We start from the raw sequence: 19,868 nt of genomic DNA, 5'->3' as shown, positions 1-19,868 counted from the left end.
ATGTGTGTGTGTGTGTGTGTGTGTGTGTGTGTCTAACTTAAAACTTACCATACATCCTAATTTAGTCCCTTTGTTGCTTTAATGTCTGACCCTTAACTCAGAAAGAGAGAGACGTGTTGAATTGATCTGCATTCCCTCGGCCCCTAGCACAGTGCCTGTATGTGGCTACTCACTTGACAAATGTACCCCAGGCTTCTTAAGCCATCGTAGCTATTAATACTTCCACCCAGCTGTTCAAAACCTGCCAAAGGGCCAGAAGGAGAATTTGCGGTGTTAACAGTGCCTGTGTGGAGGGTTATTGGGCTGTGGAAATCTGAACAATGTTCTAATGGGTGGTAGTGGTAGGAAAAAGGGACCGAGGGCTTTTAGAGAGCCTTTCCCTCTTGTGGGAGAAGAGCATGCCCTGGTTGTCATGGTTACGTTAATCCCAAATGAGAGAAAAACAAAATACTTCCCAGAAACCGCTCTCTGAAACCTCAGCAGACGCACATTTTGTGAACTTGGTCAAATATTATCTTCATCCATTTCCATCTATGAGATTATTTCAGCAAGGCAGACGTTAGCTTGTATCAAGTGAAGTGACTCCTTTGTTCAGCCCCGCGGAGGAGGTGGGGAGGGTATAGAAGACACACTCCCAACCCAGAAAGAATTGTCTTTATTCTTTTAGAGGAGAAAGAAAATACTTCCTCATAAAACTTGATGTGACAAAAATAACCTGAAGGCACAGACATATTTTAAAGGCACAATAAATGAAAGCAACTTTGATTCACCATTTTTAATAGCTTAAAGCTCTGTGTGAATTCATACCATTTATTATTCAGTGCTTCATTGCCAGACACTCCTCAAGAATGTAAGCCTCCTCCTAAAATTTAATTTTATAGGATCCCATGAAAAGCCTGTTCAAAATGGAGAAAGCAGTGGGGACGCCAGTAAGCAATCAGCCACCTTATTTGTGCGTCAGATTAAAATTCACATGCCTCTTGGAGCATAATTGAAAGTAGCCAATAAGAAAAAGTGATCAAAATTTGATTATGTGGTTTCACTAATGACCAGTTTGTTCTCTCAAATATAACATATAATTACTATTTGGTTTCTTCTCTGTAAGGAGTCCACTTCTGGACTGTTTCAATCCAGACTGGCCATGTGTGGGGTCGGCCAGACTCTTACTGAGTTTCTTAGAGGCTCCGGGAGTCTCAGAGGTCTGGCCTCTCAGCCCCAAGAGAAACACTTGGGAACAGTTAGAAAAACATTCATTGTAAGGTCCCTTTCATGTTAATCACTATTAACATGTATAGGTTTTCAAATGATGCCTACGTGACTTGGTTTTCCTTTCTCGTGTGTGATCATTTGTGCAGTCGTAAATGCAAGTCTCTGTGTTTCTTAAAGTAAGCCGCTCTTTGAGAAAGTGCCTGTACAAACGAATGTTCTGAGCATCTTTTCTCTGTGTTCTGCCAGTTTCATCTATGCTTTTGCTACCTTCCCCCGCGTCCAGACGGTGTTGACTCACCCACAGGTTTGTTTTAGCAGCAAAGGGCTGGGGGACTTGAAGCTGTTGAGTCCCGACATCCGTCTACTGCCAAGCCTGTCCCAAGCGCACAGTTTGTGATTACTCCCAACAATGTTCATATCCTGCCTTGTTTTTTGTTTTGTTTTGCCAGACAGGTAAAAGAACCCTTTGTGCTGTCAAATACTAACAGCCCTTTCGTCACACGCATGGATATTCGCTCATTCTCCCCACGTGATAAGGCTCTTCTTCGCGACCTCTCATCTTGAGCTGGGTCCTACCGCCCTCCGTGTTATTCTAAGATCTAATGTAAAGGAAGTGGATTCTTTATTTTGTTGTTCCTAAAAATAGTTTTTAAACAGGCTCTGTTGTGAGTAACCCTCTTCGATCATTTGTAGATATGAATACCATCCTCTGTTTAACTTTTTTCTTTTCTGGTCTTCTCTCTTCTGCATTGTTAAATTTTGGTCAAATGAACACAGCAAAAGATTTACCAGTTTAGCCATTTTTAAGTGTATAATTCAGAGGTGTTAAGTACATTCACAAGGTTGTGCAACCACCCATTTTACATTCTGTGGTGTGATTTTTGAGCAGAATTACTTATAATGTGAAGTTCAAAGAATTCCTTGGAGACAAGCATAAAGGAAGGATGTTGAGGATTAATGGAGTGAATCCACTGTTGGAAGAAAGGAGGGGATAACTTTTCTTAAAGAATGTGGATGAAACTTCTCTGGCTTCCCTTCTCTGAGGTGCCTCCTCTGAAGCTGAGTTCAGCTCTGGGTGCATTAATGAAACCCAGACATTTCTACACTAACTCCTAGAAGAGGATAGGGTCCCTGAACTTCGCTGTTGTGATGTCTAGAAACATTTCAGGCATAGCTGCCTGGTGTACACTGAGGCGTTAATGCCATGTCCATTTTCCCATGCAGTTGTCATGTACTGACTGCATTCCATCCCTTAGAAATACTTTCTAGTAATGCTACATACTGGCTTTCCTTATATCCCTGAAGATAGCCGGTGTTGACAGGAGAATTCATATAATGCATTAAAGGCATCTATTTTACAGGCCAGTTTTAAGAGCTAGAGTATCAGTCAAGTGAAAAGTATGAAAGTGTTAGTCATGTCTGACTCTTTGCGACCCCATGGACTGTAGCCCACTAGGCTCCTCTTTCCATGGAATTCCCCCGGCTAGAAAACTGGAGTGGGTAGCCATTCCCTTCTCCAGGAGATCTTCCTGACCCAGAGATCAAAGCTGCATCTCTTGCATCTCCTGCATTTGTGGGCAGATTCTTTACCTTCTGAGTCACCAGGGAAACCCAAACTTGAAATTAACTTCTCCCTGTATAAAAACTGGGGTCCCATTGAAAAGTCATTTTGTGTCAAAGATTTGTACAAAGCAGTAAATCTTAAGGAAATTTTTAAGACTTGAGATGAGGCTTATATCATGTATTAACTAGATTGACTCCAAACACCTATTTCCAGCCTCTTCTTATTACCAGCATGTGCTCAGTATGGTCACAAAAATCCCTGTTGACTCCGCCAAGGACCTAATTCAGCGGTAATGCTCTCTCTCCTCGGTATGTTCCACCAAGTGCTTAGTTGAACATCATTCTATAAAGCTGTCCATTGTATGCTGATTTATGATTTTTTTAAACTTGTTTAGACTTTCAGCGTTGAATTGTAAAGTCTTGTTTCCCAGCCCCTGTAAATCTAGATGAAGTTATCAAATTCACTTAGTTCCAGGAATTCTTTGGAAGACAGTGCTTGCCAGCTGGTCAGATAACTGGTGCTGCATTTTAAGACAAGTAGGAAATGTCAAGAATGGTGAGAAAGAAGAATTGTGAAACTAGAATGTGGTCTTCTCTTTAAAAAAAAACTTAACGAAATAGGAATTTCTCTACAACTTCTCAGCGCCCAACCCATTCCTATCCTGGTATTATTAGCTGGTCTCTGCAGATTCTACTGGATGGAGAGGAGGCCCCCGAACAAGGAGCTGTGTCTTAAGTTCTTCATGTAACTCTGTGGAGGCAGGTGTGAGAATTTGAACCCAAGGACCCCGTGGGCCTGGCCAGTGAATTCCCAAGTGCTCTCAGTATGACGTTGCTCTGCCAGAGAGGTGGGAAAAAAGATTGGTGACCAGTAATCCATGCAGCTGTTAACACTGGATAAATGCAGGTGTGTGTGTCTGTGTGTGTGTCTGTGTGTGTGTGTGAGTGAGATGGGTGGGTGAGTGATGGGTGGGGAACTTCCCTGGTGGCTCAGTGGTAAAGAATCCACCTGCCAATGCAGGAGACACAGGTTTGATCCCTGGGTCAGGAAGATCCCCTGGAGGAGGAAATGGCAACCGACTCTGATATTCTTGCCTGGGAAATCGCATGGGCAGTGGAACCTGGTGGTCTACAGTCCTTACAGTCACAGAGTTGGACACACACGTGTGTGCTGGATAGGGCGGCGGGGATCTGTTTGACTGACACGAATGGGGTTTACACACCATCACGTGTTAGTTGTGCCATCGGGGTAATTGAGACAACTCTCCCAGTTTCCTTTGGACCAGGCATTCAATGTCTAGAGCCTTGTGAATTTGAGATGACGCATGGAGACTACCGCATGCCTTTAGATGGCTGTGAGCATCTTCCGAATTCCAGCGAGGAACATAGGAGCATACAGTGGTGTCTGTTTAAAAAAGAGGGAGATGCTTTATTGCTGGCTGCTCAGGTCACGCTGCCAGGCAGCCTAATGGATATGCCTGTTGTGCTTGTCAGGGTCTGACTCCTCCTGCCTCTAGTCTCCTGGGTTACTAAATGGCTCCTAAATTGCTCTGTTCTTCGCAGAAGGGAGGTGAAAGTATAAAACCAGTAACTGGAGATGACAAGGTCTTTGAGACATTTTTTCTTGCTGGGTTTGATCTGTGTGGTGGAATTGCATCTGTTTTGCAAGTGGGTCTTTAAGAATTGGTGTTCGCTTCAGCAGCACATATACTAAAATTGGAACGATACAGAGAAGATTAGCAGATGATGCAAATTTGTGAAGTGTTCCATATTTTGGGGGCTTCCTTCGTGGCTCAGCTGGTGGAGAATCCGCACGCAATGCAGAAGACCTGGTTTCAATCCCTGGGCTGGGAAGTTCTCCTGGAGAAAGAAAGGCTACCCACACCAGTATTCTGGCTTGGAGAATTCCATGGACTGTAGTCCGGACATGACTGAGTGACTTTTACTTTCACTTTCTTTCCTTTAAGAATTAACCAGAGAGTGAGAAGAAACCAAGGCGTATGATCCTAAGCTGTCGAGGGTAGAAAATGGATTCTTGCATATCATTTTCCCTTTCACTATAGACTCAAAGTATAGAATATGTATGTGTAACATGGATTTCAGCAGACATTGAAGGAGTGCCAGGGACTCTGCCAGTAGGAACAGAAGGGTGACCATGTAGCCCAGAGTTTCATTAGAGACACAGACTTGTGGATACTTAACTATATATGACTAGAATACAATGGAACGAGTGATTGTATTCATTTCTTCTTTCACTGGGCATCCTGGGTAACGTGATTAAGAACCTATGGTCTTCATAGCAAAAATCAACAAAGCTAAAAGCTGGTTTTTTGAAAAAATAAACAAAATTGACAAACCATTAGCAAGACTCGTCAAGAAACAAAGAGAGAAGAACCAAATTAACAAAATTAGAAATGAAAATGGAGAGATCACAACAGACAACACTGAAATACAAAGGATCATAAGAGACTACTACCAGCAGCTCTATGCCAATAAAATGGACAACTTGGAAGAAATGGACAAATTCTTAGAAAAGTATAACTTTCCAAAACTGAACCAGGAAGAAATAGAAGATCTTAACAGAGCCATCACAAGCAAGGAAATCGAAACTGTAATCAGAAATCTTCCAGCAAACAAAAGCCCAGGACCAGATGGCTTCACAGATGAATTCTACCAAAAATTTAGAGAAGAGCTAACACCTATCTTACTCAAACTCTTCCAGAAAATTGCAGAAGAAGGTAACCTTCCAAACTCATTCTATGAGGCCACCATCACCCTAATTCCAAAACCAGACAAAGATGCCACAAAAAAGGAAAACTACAGGCCAATATCACTGATGAACATAGATGCAAAAATCCTTAACAAAATTCTAGCAAACAGAATCCAACAACATATTAAAAAGATCATACATCCTGACCAAGTGGGCTTTATCCCAGGAATGCAAGGATTCTTTAATATCCGAAAATCAATCAATGTAATACACCACATTAACAAATTGAAAGATAAAAACCATATGATTATCTCAATAGATGCAGAGAAAGCCTTTGACAAAATTCAGCACTCATTTATGATTAAAACTCTCCAGAAAGCAGGAATAGAAGGAACATACCTCAACATAATAAAAGCTATATATGACAAACCCACAGCAAGCATCACCCTCAATGGTGAAAAATTGAAAGCATTTCCCCTGAAATCAGGAACAAGACAAGGGTGCCCACTCTCACCACTGCTATTCAACATAGTGTTGGAAGTTTTGGCCACAGCAATCATGGCAGAAAAAGAAGTAAAAGGAATCCAGATAGGAAAAGATGAAGTGAAACTCTCTCTGTTTGCAGATGACATGATCCTCTACATAGAAAACCCTAAAGACTCGACCAGAAAATTACTAGAGCTTATCAATGAATATAGTAAAGTTGAGGGATATAAAATTAACACACAGAAATCCCTTGCATTCCTATACACTAACAATGAAAAAACAGAAAGAGAAATTAAGGAAACAATACCATTCACCATTGCAACAAAAAGAATAAAATACTTAGGAGTATATCTACCTAAAGAAACAAAAGACCTATACATAGAAAACTATAAAACACTGATGAAAGAAGTCAAAGAGGACACAAACAGATGGAGAAACATACCGTGTTCATGGATTGGAAGAATCAATATTGTCAAAATGGCTATTCTACCCAAAGCAATCTATAGATTCAATGCAATCCCTATCAAGCTACCAACAGTATTTTTCACAGAAATAGAACAAATAATTTCACAGTTTGTATGGAAATACAAAAAACCTCGAATAGCCAAAGCAATCTTGAGAAAGAAGAATGGAACTGGAGGAATCAACCTGCCTGACTTCAGACTATACTACAAAGCCACAGTCATCAAGACAGTATGGTACTGGCACAAAGACAGAAATATAGATCAATGGAACAGAATAGAAAGCCCAGAGATAAATCCACGAACCTATGGACACCTTATCTTCGACAAAGGAGGCAAGGATATACAATGGAAAAAAGACAATCTCTTTAACAAGTGGTGCTGGGAAAACTGGTCAACCACTTATAAAAGAATGAAACTAGAACACTTTCTAACACCATACACAAAAATAAACTCAAAATGGATTAAAGATCTAAATGTAAGACCAGAAACTATCAAACTCCTAGAGGAGAACATAGGCAAAACACTCTCTGACATAAACCACAGCAAGATCCTCTATGACCCACCTCCCAGAATATTGGAAATAAAAGCAAAAATAAATAAATGGGACCTAATGAAACTTAAAAGCTTTTGCACAACAAAGGAAACTATAAGCAAGGTAAAAAGACAGCCCTCAGATTGGGAGAAAATAATAGCAAATGAAGCAACAGACAAAGGATTAATCTCAAAAATATATAAGCAACTCCTGAAGCTCAATTCCAGAAAAATAAATGACCCAATCAAAAAATGGGCCAAAGAACTAAACAGACATTTCTCCAAAGAAGACATACAGATGGCTAACAAACACATGAAAAGATGCTCAACATCACTCATTATCAGAGAAATGCAAATCAAAACCACAATGAGGTACCATTACACGCCAGTCAGGATGGCTGCTATCCAAAAGTCTACAAGCAATAAATGCTTGAGAGGGTGTGGAGAAAAGGGAACCCTCTTACACTGTTGGTGGCAATGCAAACTAGTACAGCCACTATGGAGAACAGTGTGGAGATTTCTTAAAAAGCTGGAAATAGAACTGCCATATGACCCAGCAATACCACTTCTGGGCATACACACTGAGGAAACCAGATCTGAAAGAGACACGTGCACCCCAGTGTTCATCGCAGCACTGTTTATAATCACCAGGACATGGAAGCAACCCAGATGCCCATCAGCAGACGAATGGATGAGGAAGCTGTGGTACATATACACCATGGAATATTACTCAGCCATTAAAAAGAATTCATTTGAATCAGTTCTAATGAGATGGATGAAACTGGAGCCCATTATACAGAGTGAAGTAAGCCAGAAAGATAAAGAACATTACAGCATACTAACACATATATATGGAATTTAGAAAGATGGTAATGATAACCCTATATGCAGGCAACAAAAGAGACACAGATGTAAGAAACAGACTTTTGGACTCTGTGGGAGAAGGTGAGGGTGGGATGTTTCGAGAGAACAGCATGTATATTATCTATAGTGAAACAGATCACCAGCCCAGGTGGGATGCATGAGACAAGTGCTCGGGCCTGGTGCACTGGGAAGACCCAGAGGAATCAGGTGGAGAAGGGAGGTGGGAGGGGGGATTGGGATGGGGAATACATGTAACTCCATGGCTGATTCATGTCAATGTATGACAAAACCCACTGAAATGTTGTGAAGTAATTAGCCTCCAACTAATAAAAATAAATGGGGGGAAAAAAAGAACCTATGGTCTTAAAAACACTATTTCTTCTCTTTCTGACTTTGTTGTATGGCAGAAACCAACACAACATTGTAAAAAAAAAATTCTTTTTAGTTTAAATAAATAGAAAAAAAATAACCTATGGCTTTTATGCTCATGCATATGAAGTCTAGATGAGCCTGTACAAAGTCTACAGAAGAAGGCCATGCACTCTGCCACAGTTGTTGGGCAGGGAGAGGAACCAGGGACAGGCTTTCAGCTGTCACAAAATGGGTGTGGGATCATAAAGGCTTCCATCCACACAAAACTGCACACACATAATATTTGTAGCAACTTTATTCATAATTGCTAAACCTTGGGCAACTGAGATATCCTTCAGTAGGTGAATGGATAAGCAAACTGTCCACTCAGGCAGTGGCATATTATTCAGCAATAAAAAGAAATGATGAGCATACCATGACAAGAATGGGGGGAACTTTAAATTCATGACACTTAAGTGAAAAACACCAATCTGGAAAATCTCCATACTGTACAATTCTAGCTATGTGACATCGTGGAAGGGGCAAAACTGTAGACCGTAAAAAGATCAGTGGTTGCCAGGGGTTCAGGGTAGGGGAAGGAGGAGGAGTGGAAGAGGGGAGCACAGTGGGTGTTTAGGGCTGATGAAACTTGCCCATGTGGTCCTGTGATGGGGGCTTTATGATGTTAGGGCCTTTGTCAAAACCCATAAAACTATAGACGCAGAGTGAATCCTCATGTATGCTGTGGTCTTCACGTGGTGATATGTATTAATATTAATGTTGTCAACAGTTGTAGGAAATGTACTGCACTAATCCAAGGTGTCAGTAAGAGGAGACCCGGGGTGTGGCGGGTGCCTGGCATGCACTTGTACTCTGGGTACACACTTCCTGCTCAACCTTCTGTAAACAGCTCTAAAAAATAAAGTGTATTTTTTAAACTGTGTTCTGTTGGAGTTGATTTTACAACGTTGAGCTTTCCCCTACCCTGAATCCCTGCTGTATGGCAAAGGGGTGGTTATACATAAATACACAGTTCTTTCTCATGATGGTTCATGACAGGGGATTGAATAGAGTGCCCTGTGCTCTACGGCAGGACCTTGTTTCCCCAGCCCCTGTATCATAGTTTGCATCTGTTAATCCCAGACTCCCAATCCACCTCCTCCCCTCGGCAACCACCAGTCTCTGCTCTATGGGTCTGTTTCTGTTTTGTAGATAAGTTCATTTATGTCAATTTTGCATTCCACATGCAAATGATATCGTATGGCATGGGTCCATTTTTTTAAGGGGCGTAGTGCCTGGCATTGGGGTGAGGAAAAGACGGCAGAGATCAGCCTCTAAGCATGAGAGCAACATGGGTCGGGAACCAGCGGTGTGCACGGACGGGGCTGGTGGCCTGGGTGTCACGGGGTGGTGGGTGGGGAGCTGTTACAGACCCGGAAACGAGAGGCCTCCTGCAGTGGGAGCCCTGGTTTGTTTCCGTAGCTGCCTGTCTCAGAGGGCGTAACTCCTGCTCTTTCTGTTCCCAGCAAAGAGCCCCCGGGAAAGTGCTGCTGGATGCCGTGTGCAACCACCTCAACCTTGTGGAAGGAGACTATTTTGGCCTCGAGTTTCCCGACCACAAGAAGATCACGGTAGGTGATGTCCCTGAGACGTTGCTATCTTACCATCTGTTCAACTTGAGAGAGGGTAGTTATCAGGACCTTTCTGAGCCTGACGGAAGTGTACACCAGAAAAAGTGCCCAGAAAGCCCTTGATGATCTGTTTTTGAAAGTAATGTGTGCGCATGATTAGCAAGTCCACAGAGAATACACGATGCAGGCTACCTCTCTCTCACCCTCTCCTTCTACCTCTCCCTCCGGGAACCACCATCACCAATGTCTTGTGTGTCCTTCCTGTAAAAGTCTGTATGTGTGCACACAAACACATAGTTTTGAAATATGATAATGTGAAGAAACAACGCACAGTGCCCTATATACTCCACCCACACACCATTCCTATATCCTGAGATATAGGAATAGTGATAAAGGAACTCTCTTTTCAGCACAGAGTCTACTTCCTTCCTTTTCACGGTTTCATACTATTCCCCTGAATAGATATACCATCACTTAACAATTTTTGCTGTAAAGGGTGGGATACTTAGATTGTACTGAATTGTTTGCTGTTACAAGTGATGCTCCAGTGAACATACTGATGGATTCGTGTTTGCATTCATGGTCAAGAATTTATCTCAGTTCAGATCCAAGGCACAGAACTGTATCATCTATGAGTTCAAGCCTTTTTTAATTTTTATTGGAGTATAGTTGCCTGCTTTAGAGTGTTGTTGTTGATCAAGCATTTGAAGTTTGCTAAATATGTCATGCAGGTCTTTAAAAAGGTTTTATTGACTTGATCCCAAAGTTTAGAATATAACACATTGTTACTTTTTCTCTTTTGGCTGATGGCACTTTCTCAAGGTTGTATCCTGGTCTGCCTCTTATGAGGCACCCTTTAAGGGTGTACGTTTATTGACTAGATTTCTATTTACCTTTTCATTCAGTCCACACTGAGTGCCTAGAACTTTTGCTGGCCACTGGGGGCCCAACAGGAGTGAGATGGAGAGAATGTAGGATCCAGGTGGGGCATCAAACTGAGTCTTTGGAGAAGGAAATGGCAACCCACTCCAGTATTCTTGCCTGGAGAATCCCATGGACGGAGGAGCCTGGTGGGCCAGTCTATGGGGTCACAAAGTGTTGGACATGACTGAGTGACTCAACAACAACAACAATCAAACTGAGTCAGTGGCTAGTTCAAGACATGTGGCACATCATCCACCGGAAGCAGGGGCCGTGGGGCACCGGGGACAGCAGATGACATTTGTGTTCAGGAAATCCTTCCCAGATACTGCGAAACGGAGTCCTCTGAGGCCAGTAGGAGCTGACCTGATAGGGTGTTCCAGGGAGGGGGGCACCAGATGCCCAAAGCCCCGGTAGCAAGTAGGCTATTCAGGAACCTGTGGATGAGGCTGAAGTGTAGAGGTAGGTGGAGGAGGGCTCTGCTGAAGGAGGTGAGAGAGAAAACACTGAAAAGTGAGCAGGGAGCCAGGCCTATCTCAAAGGGCTTTCTGTACCGTTACTACCCAGCAGCAATAGAATACGAGCCACAAACTTTATTTCAGTTTTTCTAGCAGTTAATGTTTTAAAAGTTTGTAAAAAGTGGAACCAATAGCCTATTTAATTTGATATAAAACATCCCAAATCATTATCATTTCAACATGAAATCAACATCAAAACCTATGACTAAGAGGTTTTACATTTTTTTTTCCTGCTCAGTCTTTGAGTCTGATATGTATGTGACAGTCACAGCCAGACCAGCCGTATTTCAAGTGCTTGGTGGTCATGTGTGTGGGGACGGCACAGCTCTGTACTGAGGCAATATGTTTGGGAAGCTGTTAATGCATTTTAAAGAGAGTGTGACATGATCTGATTTGTGGTGTAGAAAGAGAACTGTCGCTGGATTGGAATAGGGGAAGACTGGGGAATCTAACATGTTTCTAATGATGGGTACAAAATGTGTTTTCTCAATATACTTCTAACCTCTAAACCTTCTGGGATTCCCTGGTAGCTCAGTTGGTAAAGAATCCACCTGCAATGCAGGAGACCCTAGTTCAATTCCTGGGTTGGGAAGATCCACTGGAGGTTAGGCTACCCACTCCAGTATTCTTGGGCTTTCCTTATGGCTGAGCTGGTAAAGAATCTACTCACAATGTGGGAGACCTGGGTTTGATGCCTGGGTTGGGAAGATCCCCTGAAGAAGGGAAAGCCTACCCACTCCAGTATTCTGGCGTGCAGAATTCCATGGGCTGTATAGAGTCGCAAAGAGTTGGACACAGCTGAGCCTTCTTGGCCATTTTCTGGTGCTTACATTAAACTGAAGTCGCCCTGACTCCCAGTCCTCTTTCTGATGTGACAAATGACCACAGAGGGGCCACATCTAATTCCACATTCATTTATGCATCTAACAATTATTTGTGCCAATGCCAAGTCCAGCATCAGACCTCATACAGTAGAAGACACATTCTATGAAGGGACAGCTTGCCAGCAATAGTTACTGTTTCCAGTCATTAGACGTGCCTGCTTAGGAAAGTTGACAAGGAAACAAATAAGTATCATACCATGTAGCAAGTTCAGTGGACCAGTGTTTCTTAAACTTGTTTTGTATTACAGTAATGATTCTCACAACACCTGAAGATTTGTTCTCTCCTTATTTGTAACAATGTGCCTGCATTACTCAGAGTTCCAGTGGTTTTCCTGACTCCAGTCTTATCCTGTTCTGATCCTCCTGAAGTTTCTTTTCTCACTTGCTCTTAGCCAAAAGGCCGAGAAGCGATGAAGTTTCTTTTCTCAACCGTAAATTAGCAGTGGTGAGGGTACCAAGACTGGATAGCAAGAGGATTGTTCCCTTTCTGGGTCAACCAATCAGCTGTCGGCAGAGCTAGGATTCTAACCACATCTGACCTCAAGCTCGGCACCTTTTGTATTGGCTGTGGGTGCTTCTCTTTCACTAGGGTTTACAAACCTGTTGATCTTTCAGGGATGACTTGTTTCTGCTTTTATCAGGCTTGATTTTTATGATTTCACTGTTTGCTTATTATATTGTTTTGGAGTGTGTTCAACTGCAAAATTCACTAAACCCATTAATGATGGCTTCAAGACATAGAAGCTAATTGTTACAAAATAGGCCACTGCCTGAGAGCTTACCATACATCAGAGTGCTCTAGTTCCTGTGGACACAAGAGTGAACAAGGCCCACATTCTAAAGCAGGGAGCAGCAGATGTTGGTTTGTCAAGGGTCAGATAGTGAATGCTAGAATAGACTTTACACACCAGAGTGTTCCTACTCCAGCTCTTCAGCTCGTCCCTCATAGTGTAAATGAAGGGCATGGATTTGATTTCAATAAAACTTTACTGTTATTATCATCATTACCATTTTTTTCACTATGGTCAAAAATAGGTACCACGAAATTTACCATCTTAGCCATTTTTAAGTAAATGTGCCATACAGTAGTGTGACATATATTCATTGTTGTGCAATAGAGAGAACTTTCATTATATAAAACTGAAACTCTACACCCAAACAACTACTTCCTTTCCTTCTCCCCCCAGCCCCTGGTGATCACCATTCTACCTTCTGTTTCTGTGAGTTTGATCACTTTAGATAGCTCATGTAAGTGGCATCACACAATATTTGTTGTTTTGTGTCTGGCTTATTTCACCTAGCATGATGTCCTCAAGGTCCATCGATGTTGAATGTAAAAATGTCCTTCCTTTTTTAAGGCTGAATACTATTCCATTGTTGGCTCGATTACATTTTGCTTACCCACTCATCTGTTGATGGACATTTAGGTTGCTTCCCCGTTATTGCGAATAATGCTGCAGTGAACATGGGTGTGTTGTCATTATTATTTTTAATACTACTGTCATGATTATTACCTCTGCCCGGCTTCATTTGGGAGGCTGCTCACATACCTGACAAACCAACAGGAAGCTTGCACGTGTGCTAAGTTGCTTCAGTCGTGTCTGACTCTGTGCAACCATATGGACTGTGGTCCCTGCAGACTCCTCCGTCCATGGGATTATCTAGGCAAGAATACTGGAATGGGTTGCCAGGCCCTCCTCCAGGGGATCTTCGAAACCCAGAGGTCGAACTCACATCTCTTGTGTCTCTTGCATTGGCAGGCGGGTTCTTCACCGCTAGCGCCGTCTGGGAAGCCCAGCAGGAAGCGTGTTTGGTCTCAAATGCCCAGACCTGGGCTGTCTGTCACTACTGATTTTGTTTATTTATCTGTATGTGATTTGTGGGAAACTAATTGTTCCCCCAAGGTCCCCAGCATGCCAAGTTGTGAACCTTTGTCCCGAGGTGGTAAGGCCAGGCAACTCACATTGCAGCTCGGCCTTCCACCCTTTTCTCTTCATTTCATTTCTATCATTAAATAGCCCACATCAGAGCATTTTCATAGTAAGGGTTTGAAAAAGCTTAAGCACTTAAGAATGAATGCATTCCACTGTCTAAGATGTGTTTCTTAAGACTGGGAATAAACCAGTGATAATTAGAAAGTAATCAGTTGTGCTCTATGCTCAATTAGACTTGACTCGTGGCTTGTCTGTTAATAGAGTTGATTGTTATGTTTACATGCAAGTCAGGCCCATGTTGTCCTTCAGTCCAGCAGCTGACCCATGGGACTGCCCTATAGGAGCAGAGAAATCTTTTAATCACCTTTTTTCCCCACCATTGATTTGCCTTCCCATGGCAGGGACACTAGGGATCTTAGGAATCAAGACCCTATACCTAATATACCAGCTAATGGGTACGTAGAGTCTGAAGGCTGGTAAAGGTCAGAGAGGTTGGGTTGCCAGTGGACTCAGAGAGCTCACTGTCCTTGAACTTCTATGGTGTGCCATGCTCTCTGCTATTAACTTAAATGCACCTTGTTTGTTCTTCACCTTGTTCAGTTGTGTCTGACTCTCTGCGACCCCATGGACTGCAGCATGCCAGGCTTCCCTGTCCTTCACTATCTCCCAGAGTTTGCTCAAACTCAGGTCCATTGAGTCGGTGATGCCATCCAGCCATCTCACGCTCTGTTATCCCCTTCTCCTCCTGCCCTTAATCTTTCCCAGCATCAAGGTCTTTTCCAATGAGTCAGCTCTTTGCATCAGGTAGCCAGTGTATTGGAGCTTCAGCTTCAGCATCAGTCCTTCAAGTGACTATTCAGGGTTGATCTCCTTGTTCTTCACCTTAGGGGTTGGCAAAAAGAACCAGAGAATAAATACGTAGGCTTTGCAGGTTGTACTATCTCTGTGGCAACTCCTCAGCTCTGCCACTGCTATGCAAAGCAGCCATGGATAATGTACATGGATGATGGTGGTTGGGTTCCAATAAAACTTTATGTATGGACATGGACATTGGAATGTCATAGAGTTTTCACATCTCATGCAATATATTGCTACTATTTTTTTCCCCAACCACTTAAAACCCGTGATTGCTCTTGGACTGTAGCAAAACCGATCATAGGCTGGATTTGGCCCATAGGCCTTGGTTTATCAATCTCTACTTTACAACATTTCTCCGAGGTAGGTATTTTATCATCCACGTCTTACAATGAGCGAATTCACTGTGGACTGGATGCCCATGAGTCACAGGCAGACCTGTCTCAGGTGTTGCAAGTTCTCTCTGCTTCACTTGTTGCGCTTGCTGCATCTTCCTGCTGCAAAGAGCCGTGCACGGCTGGCAGCAGAAATGGGTGTGTGTCTAAGATTTATCTTGTGGTTACTGGGCAGAGTGTGAATGGCTCTGTGTTATAGCCTGTAAATACTGTGTAAACCTTTGCTTTGTCATTTAGCAGCTGGGTAGATTCCGAATGTCTTTGATTTTTGTGCTTTATCTGAAAACTGGGATTAATAAATGACTGTTATACAAGGTTATCATGGGAATTCTTCAGATATTTTACAATAGTGAGCCCAGCAGAATTTCTGGCATAGCACAACACTCAGATATCTGTTGGATTTTCTTCTTGCATTCTAGCTCAGAAACCAGTGAGGCTGGCTCACCCATCTTTCATGAAAGTTACGATGCTCAGAGACCTGATAAAAAAATTCCCAGTTTTGTATAAATAGATACTGGTAAAGCTTGGGCTTCCCTGATGGCTTAGTTGGTAAAGAATCGCCTGCAATGCGGGAGACCCTGGTTCAATTCGTGGGTTGGGAAGATCCGCTGGAGAAGGGACAGGCTACCCACTCCAGTATTCTTGGGCTTCCCTTGTGGCTCAGCTGGGAAAGAATCCACGTGCAATGTGGGAGACCTGGGTTCAATCCCTGGGTTGGGAAGATTCCCTGGAGAAGGGAAAGGCTACCCCCTCCAGTATTCTGGCCTGGAGAATTCCATGGACTATACAGTCCATGGGGTCACAAAGAGTCAGACACGACTGAGTGACTTTCACTTTCAAAGCTCAGGAAGAATCTCTCATTCATTTTATAATCTTCTTTATGCCAGGAAAAAAAGTTTTGTCATTGGCAGGTGTCTTAGCTCAGGCTGCCATAACAGAATACCAAAGACTGGATGGCTTGAACAACAGACGTTTCATTTCTCTAAGTGTTAGAGTCTGAGATCAAGGTATTGGCATGATCAGATTCTACTGAGGACTCTGCTTCTGGCTTGCTTTTCACTGTGTCCTCAAGCGGCAAAGAGAGAGATCTCTTTTTCTCTTCTTACAAGGCTACAATCCTAATAGATCAGGGCCCCACCAACATGACCTCATTAAGCCTTAATTACCTTCTAAAGACCTCCATCTTTAGATAGAGCCACATTCTTAATTACCTTCTAAGGACCCCCATCTCTAGATACAGCCACACTGGGGGGTTAGGACTTTCAGCACAGGTATTTGAAGAACACAGTTCAGTCCATAGCAGCAAGCATGCTTTCTAGGGCTTGAGGTCAGAGAGCACAGCTACCTGGGATGACAGCATCACTTACTGCTCCTTGTCCAGCTCTTCTTGGGTTGGGCAGATACCCTTCATCGATGTTTAGTTGCAGCCTTGTGACCTTGCTTCTTGCTGAGGGGCTCTGGACATCTAGACCAGGAGGGGCTCCTTACAGAACATGCGAGGAGTAAAGGATGAAGAACATTGCAGGCTCAGGAACAGATGAAAGTTTGGGAAGCCAGCAGAGGTGGGGTGGTCGAGCAGCCCAGTGACCACCAGGGCAGCCCCGTGGTGCCAGGGCCGGTCCCGGAGGAGGCAGAGCTTTCCCCCAAGAGAGACTCGGGGGGACGGGCAGCCTGCTGGAAAAATGCAGCTATGGATGCTGTTTCTTAGACTGGAAGAAAGCTATCTGAGGTTTTTTTTGTTATCATCTTGTGTTTTATTTAATAGGCTTCATTTTTTAGAAAAGGTCTATGTTTACAGAGAAATTGAGCAGAAAGTCAAATGCTGTCTCTCCATACACAGTGTCCCCTCTAATTAACATCTTATGTTAGTAGCGCGATGATACATTATTATTACAGTTCCAAGTTCACATTAGGGTTCATTTTTCTTTTTTTTTGTCTTAGTAATTTTTTTTTCCTTTATGATTTTATTTTATTTTTATTTTTTTAATTAGTTGGAGGCTAATTACTTCACAATATTGTAGTGGTTTTTGTCATACATTGACATGAATCAGCCATGGATTCACATGTATTCTCCATCCCGATCCCCCCTCCCACCTCCCTCTCCACCCGATCCCTCTGGCTCTTCCCAGTGCACCAGGTCCGAGCACTTGTCTCATGCATCCAACCTGGGCTGGTGATCTGTTTCACCCTAGATAATATACATGTTTCGATGCTGTTCTCTTGAAACATCCCACCCTTAGGGTTCATTTTTCCTGTTGTGCTTTCTGTAGGTTTTGACAAATGTGTAATGACATATATCTATCCTTACAATACTGTAAAGAATAGTTCACTGCCCTAAAAATCCCCTCTTCTCTTTGTGTTGAGCCCTCTCTTCCCTCTGAGCCCCTAAGAACCACTGATTTTTTTTTTTTCCTTCAGTATTTTCTTATTTTCTGTGTTCTCAATGCTGCAGCATCTGGGGCCTCGCTGAACAAGAAAAGCCTGCCCTTCCCAGAGCAGGCCAGTTCTTAGAGATGGCAAATGGTTCCCCTGCCAGCACACTTCCAACATGCAAATGAATGAATCCAGAGCCCAAACCCCCTTTTCTGTCTGGCTCTTATGCTTCAGAAGACAGAATTCATTTCCCATAATTATTCCAGGTATTAGACACCTAGAGATGGCCCTGCACCCCAGAGCCCACTAAGATGACTCAAGCTCACCAGTCCTAAGCTCCTCACCCTGACTTAGCTTGCCTTTCCCCATGGAAGCCACAGGAACGCTTCCTGCACATGCTTGGTGCTTGTCCTTTCTGCTTCCGACCCTGGTTCTTCCCCACGTGGCCCTGCACGCTGTGCCACGTCTCCTCCTCCTGGAGACCATGAGCGACAAACTCTAATGGCAGTCATCTCCTAACCGCACAGTATGTGAGTAATGAAGACCCTCATCTTAATTTGGTTTAAAAAAAAATACAGGGAAATAGCAAAATGGATAGTCTTGAGAAGATGGAAGTGGAATCATAGTTTTTGAATCTTCACAAATCCAAAATCCCACATAAAAACAACTACTTGGCAAAATCAGAACACCCATAAACCACATTGATGGCAAAACTAGGTGTCAAAGTGTAAGCCCTAGACCCCAAAGTACAAGTAACCAGAAACAAAGCATCAGTCGGACACGAGGTCTGTGTGCTGTGTCAGGGCCTGCACGGGAGAAAATAGCGGGGAGCAGTAGGGCATTCAATGGACCAAAGAAGGGAACCCTCAAAGAGCCACTGGACACCACAGGGGACAGTCGAGAAGAACGATGGAAATCGGGAGCTCTGAAGAGGCTGGAGAATAGTCCAGCTCCAGTGAGCTGGAGTAACTCATCTTCCAGGACAGGCCATCACTTAGGCCAAACGATGGAGAATGGGACTGAAATTGAGTCAGGTAAGGGCAATAGAGAGAAATAATAGAGGAAGGAAACAGAGCCAGGCAATCTCAGAAAGCAAGCTGCCATTAAAAGGGGGAAAAAAACAAAAACAAACATGGCCCAAAATCAGTAGAAGAGGAAGCTCTGGGAGGTTAAGGAAGCTACCATGAACTATCTTCTCAAAAGGTTAGAAAACAGTTTTCACATAAAAATGAGTAACAGAAATGTGTCACAGTCATACTTAAAATAAAAAACACCTTAAGTGCCCAACACACCATGTATATAGCCTTACCAAAGAGACCAGCTGGATCCAGCTGCCAAATTTGCACTCAATACAGAGGAACATGTTGAATGATACTCTTGAGTATATGCAGTCTGCAAAATCCAGACTCTGGGAAATTCCACAGATCAATAGATTTACTATAAAGAAAAGAGTGATAGAGGAAGAACCTATAGGTGAAAAGACGCTTGAAGGACACAGCATTTTTGAAAATAAGAATAAACACTAGTATATAGAGATGTACCACTTGATGAAGTGAAACATCAAGAAATGTAGATGGTTACTCTAAAAATCTAGATAGTGGTTCCTTTTAGAAGGAGGGGGTTGGTTTTAGGATAAGATGGCTGGTTGGCTGACAGAGTTCTGTCTCTTGACTTGGTTGATACAAGAATGTGTGTCACTAAATAATTCACTAAGCTATGCATTTGCATTCAGTAGTTTTAAGCACTTGTGTGTTATTTTAGACAGTTTTAAATTGGAGGAAAAAAATTAAAACAGAAGAAACAAACTATAGATTAAAGGAGGAACATCCAATTAAGTAGCCAGAATGCCCAAGTGAAATCGTTTGAACTGAATTTTTCAAAGCTAGTTGCAAATTGAACTAATGATTTTAAATTAGTTAAAACCGAGTAGTTGATGTGTTATGAGTACCATGCCTGAGGTCTACTGCTGAGCCCTTCTTAAAAAGTAGAGGTTCCCAGAGGTTAAATTTTTCCTCCACGCTAAGGTCCTCTGAAGCCCCAGGCATTGCATTATAATATTCTTAGTTCTTTTTCCAAAACTTTCCTTTGCATACATGTATGAGTGCTTCAGTTCATGTCCGACTCTTTTTGACCCTATGGACCTGCCCTCCAGGCTCCTTTGTCCATGGGATTCTCCAGA

At 42.8% G+C, this 19,868-nt stretch overlaps 1 protein-coding gene and 1 pseudogene across 1 annotated transcript in view; both read left to right on the top strand.

Moving 5' to 3' along the window:
• Positions 1 to 19,868, top strand: part of FARP1 (FERM, ARH/RhoGEF and pleckstrin domain protein 1) — a 303,782-nt gene that overhangs the window by 191,610 nt on the left and 92,304 nt on the right. Inside the window, exon 3 of the mRNA XM_020902387.2 lies at positions 9,705 to 9,809. Coding sequence (XP_020758046.2) covers positions 9,705 to 9,809 — 105 coding nt within the window. The remainder of the gene's footprint in view (positions 1 to 9,704; positions 9,810 to 19,868) is intronic.
• LOC139036417 (U6 spliceosomal RNA) lies at positions 4,459 to 4,548 on the top strand (annotated as a pseudogene).

The sequence above is a fragment of the Odocoileus virginianus genome, chromosome 8 (assembly GCF_023699985.2).
Source record: "Odocoileus virginianus isolate 20LAN1187 ecotype Illinois chromosome 8, Ovbor_1.2, whole genome shotgun sequence".
In the NCBI taxonomy this organism is placed as follows: Eukaryota; Metazoa; Chordata; class Mammalia; order Artiodactyla; family Cervidae; genus Odocoileus; species Odocoileus virginianus.
This window is presented reverse-complemented; position numbering and strand designations above follow the sequence as displayed.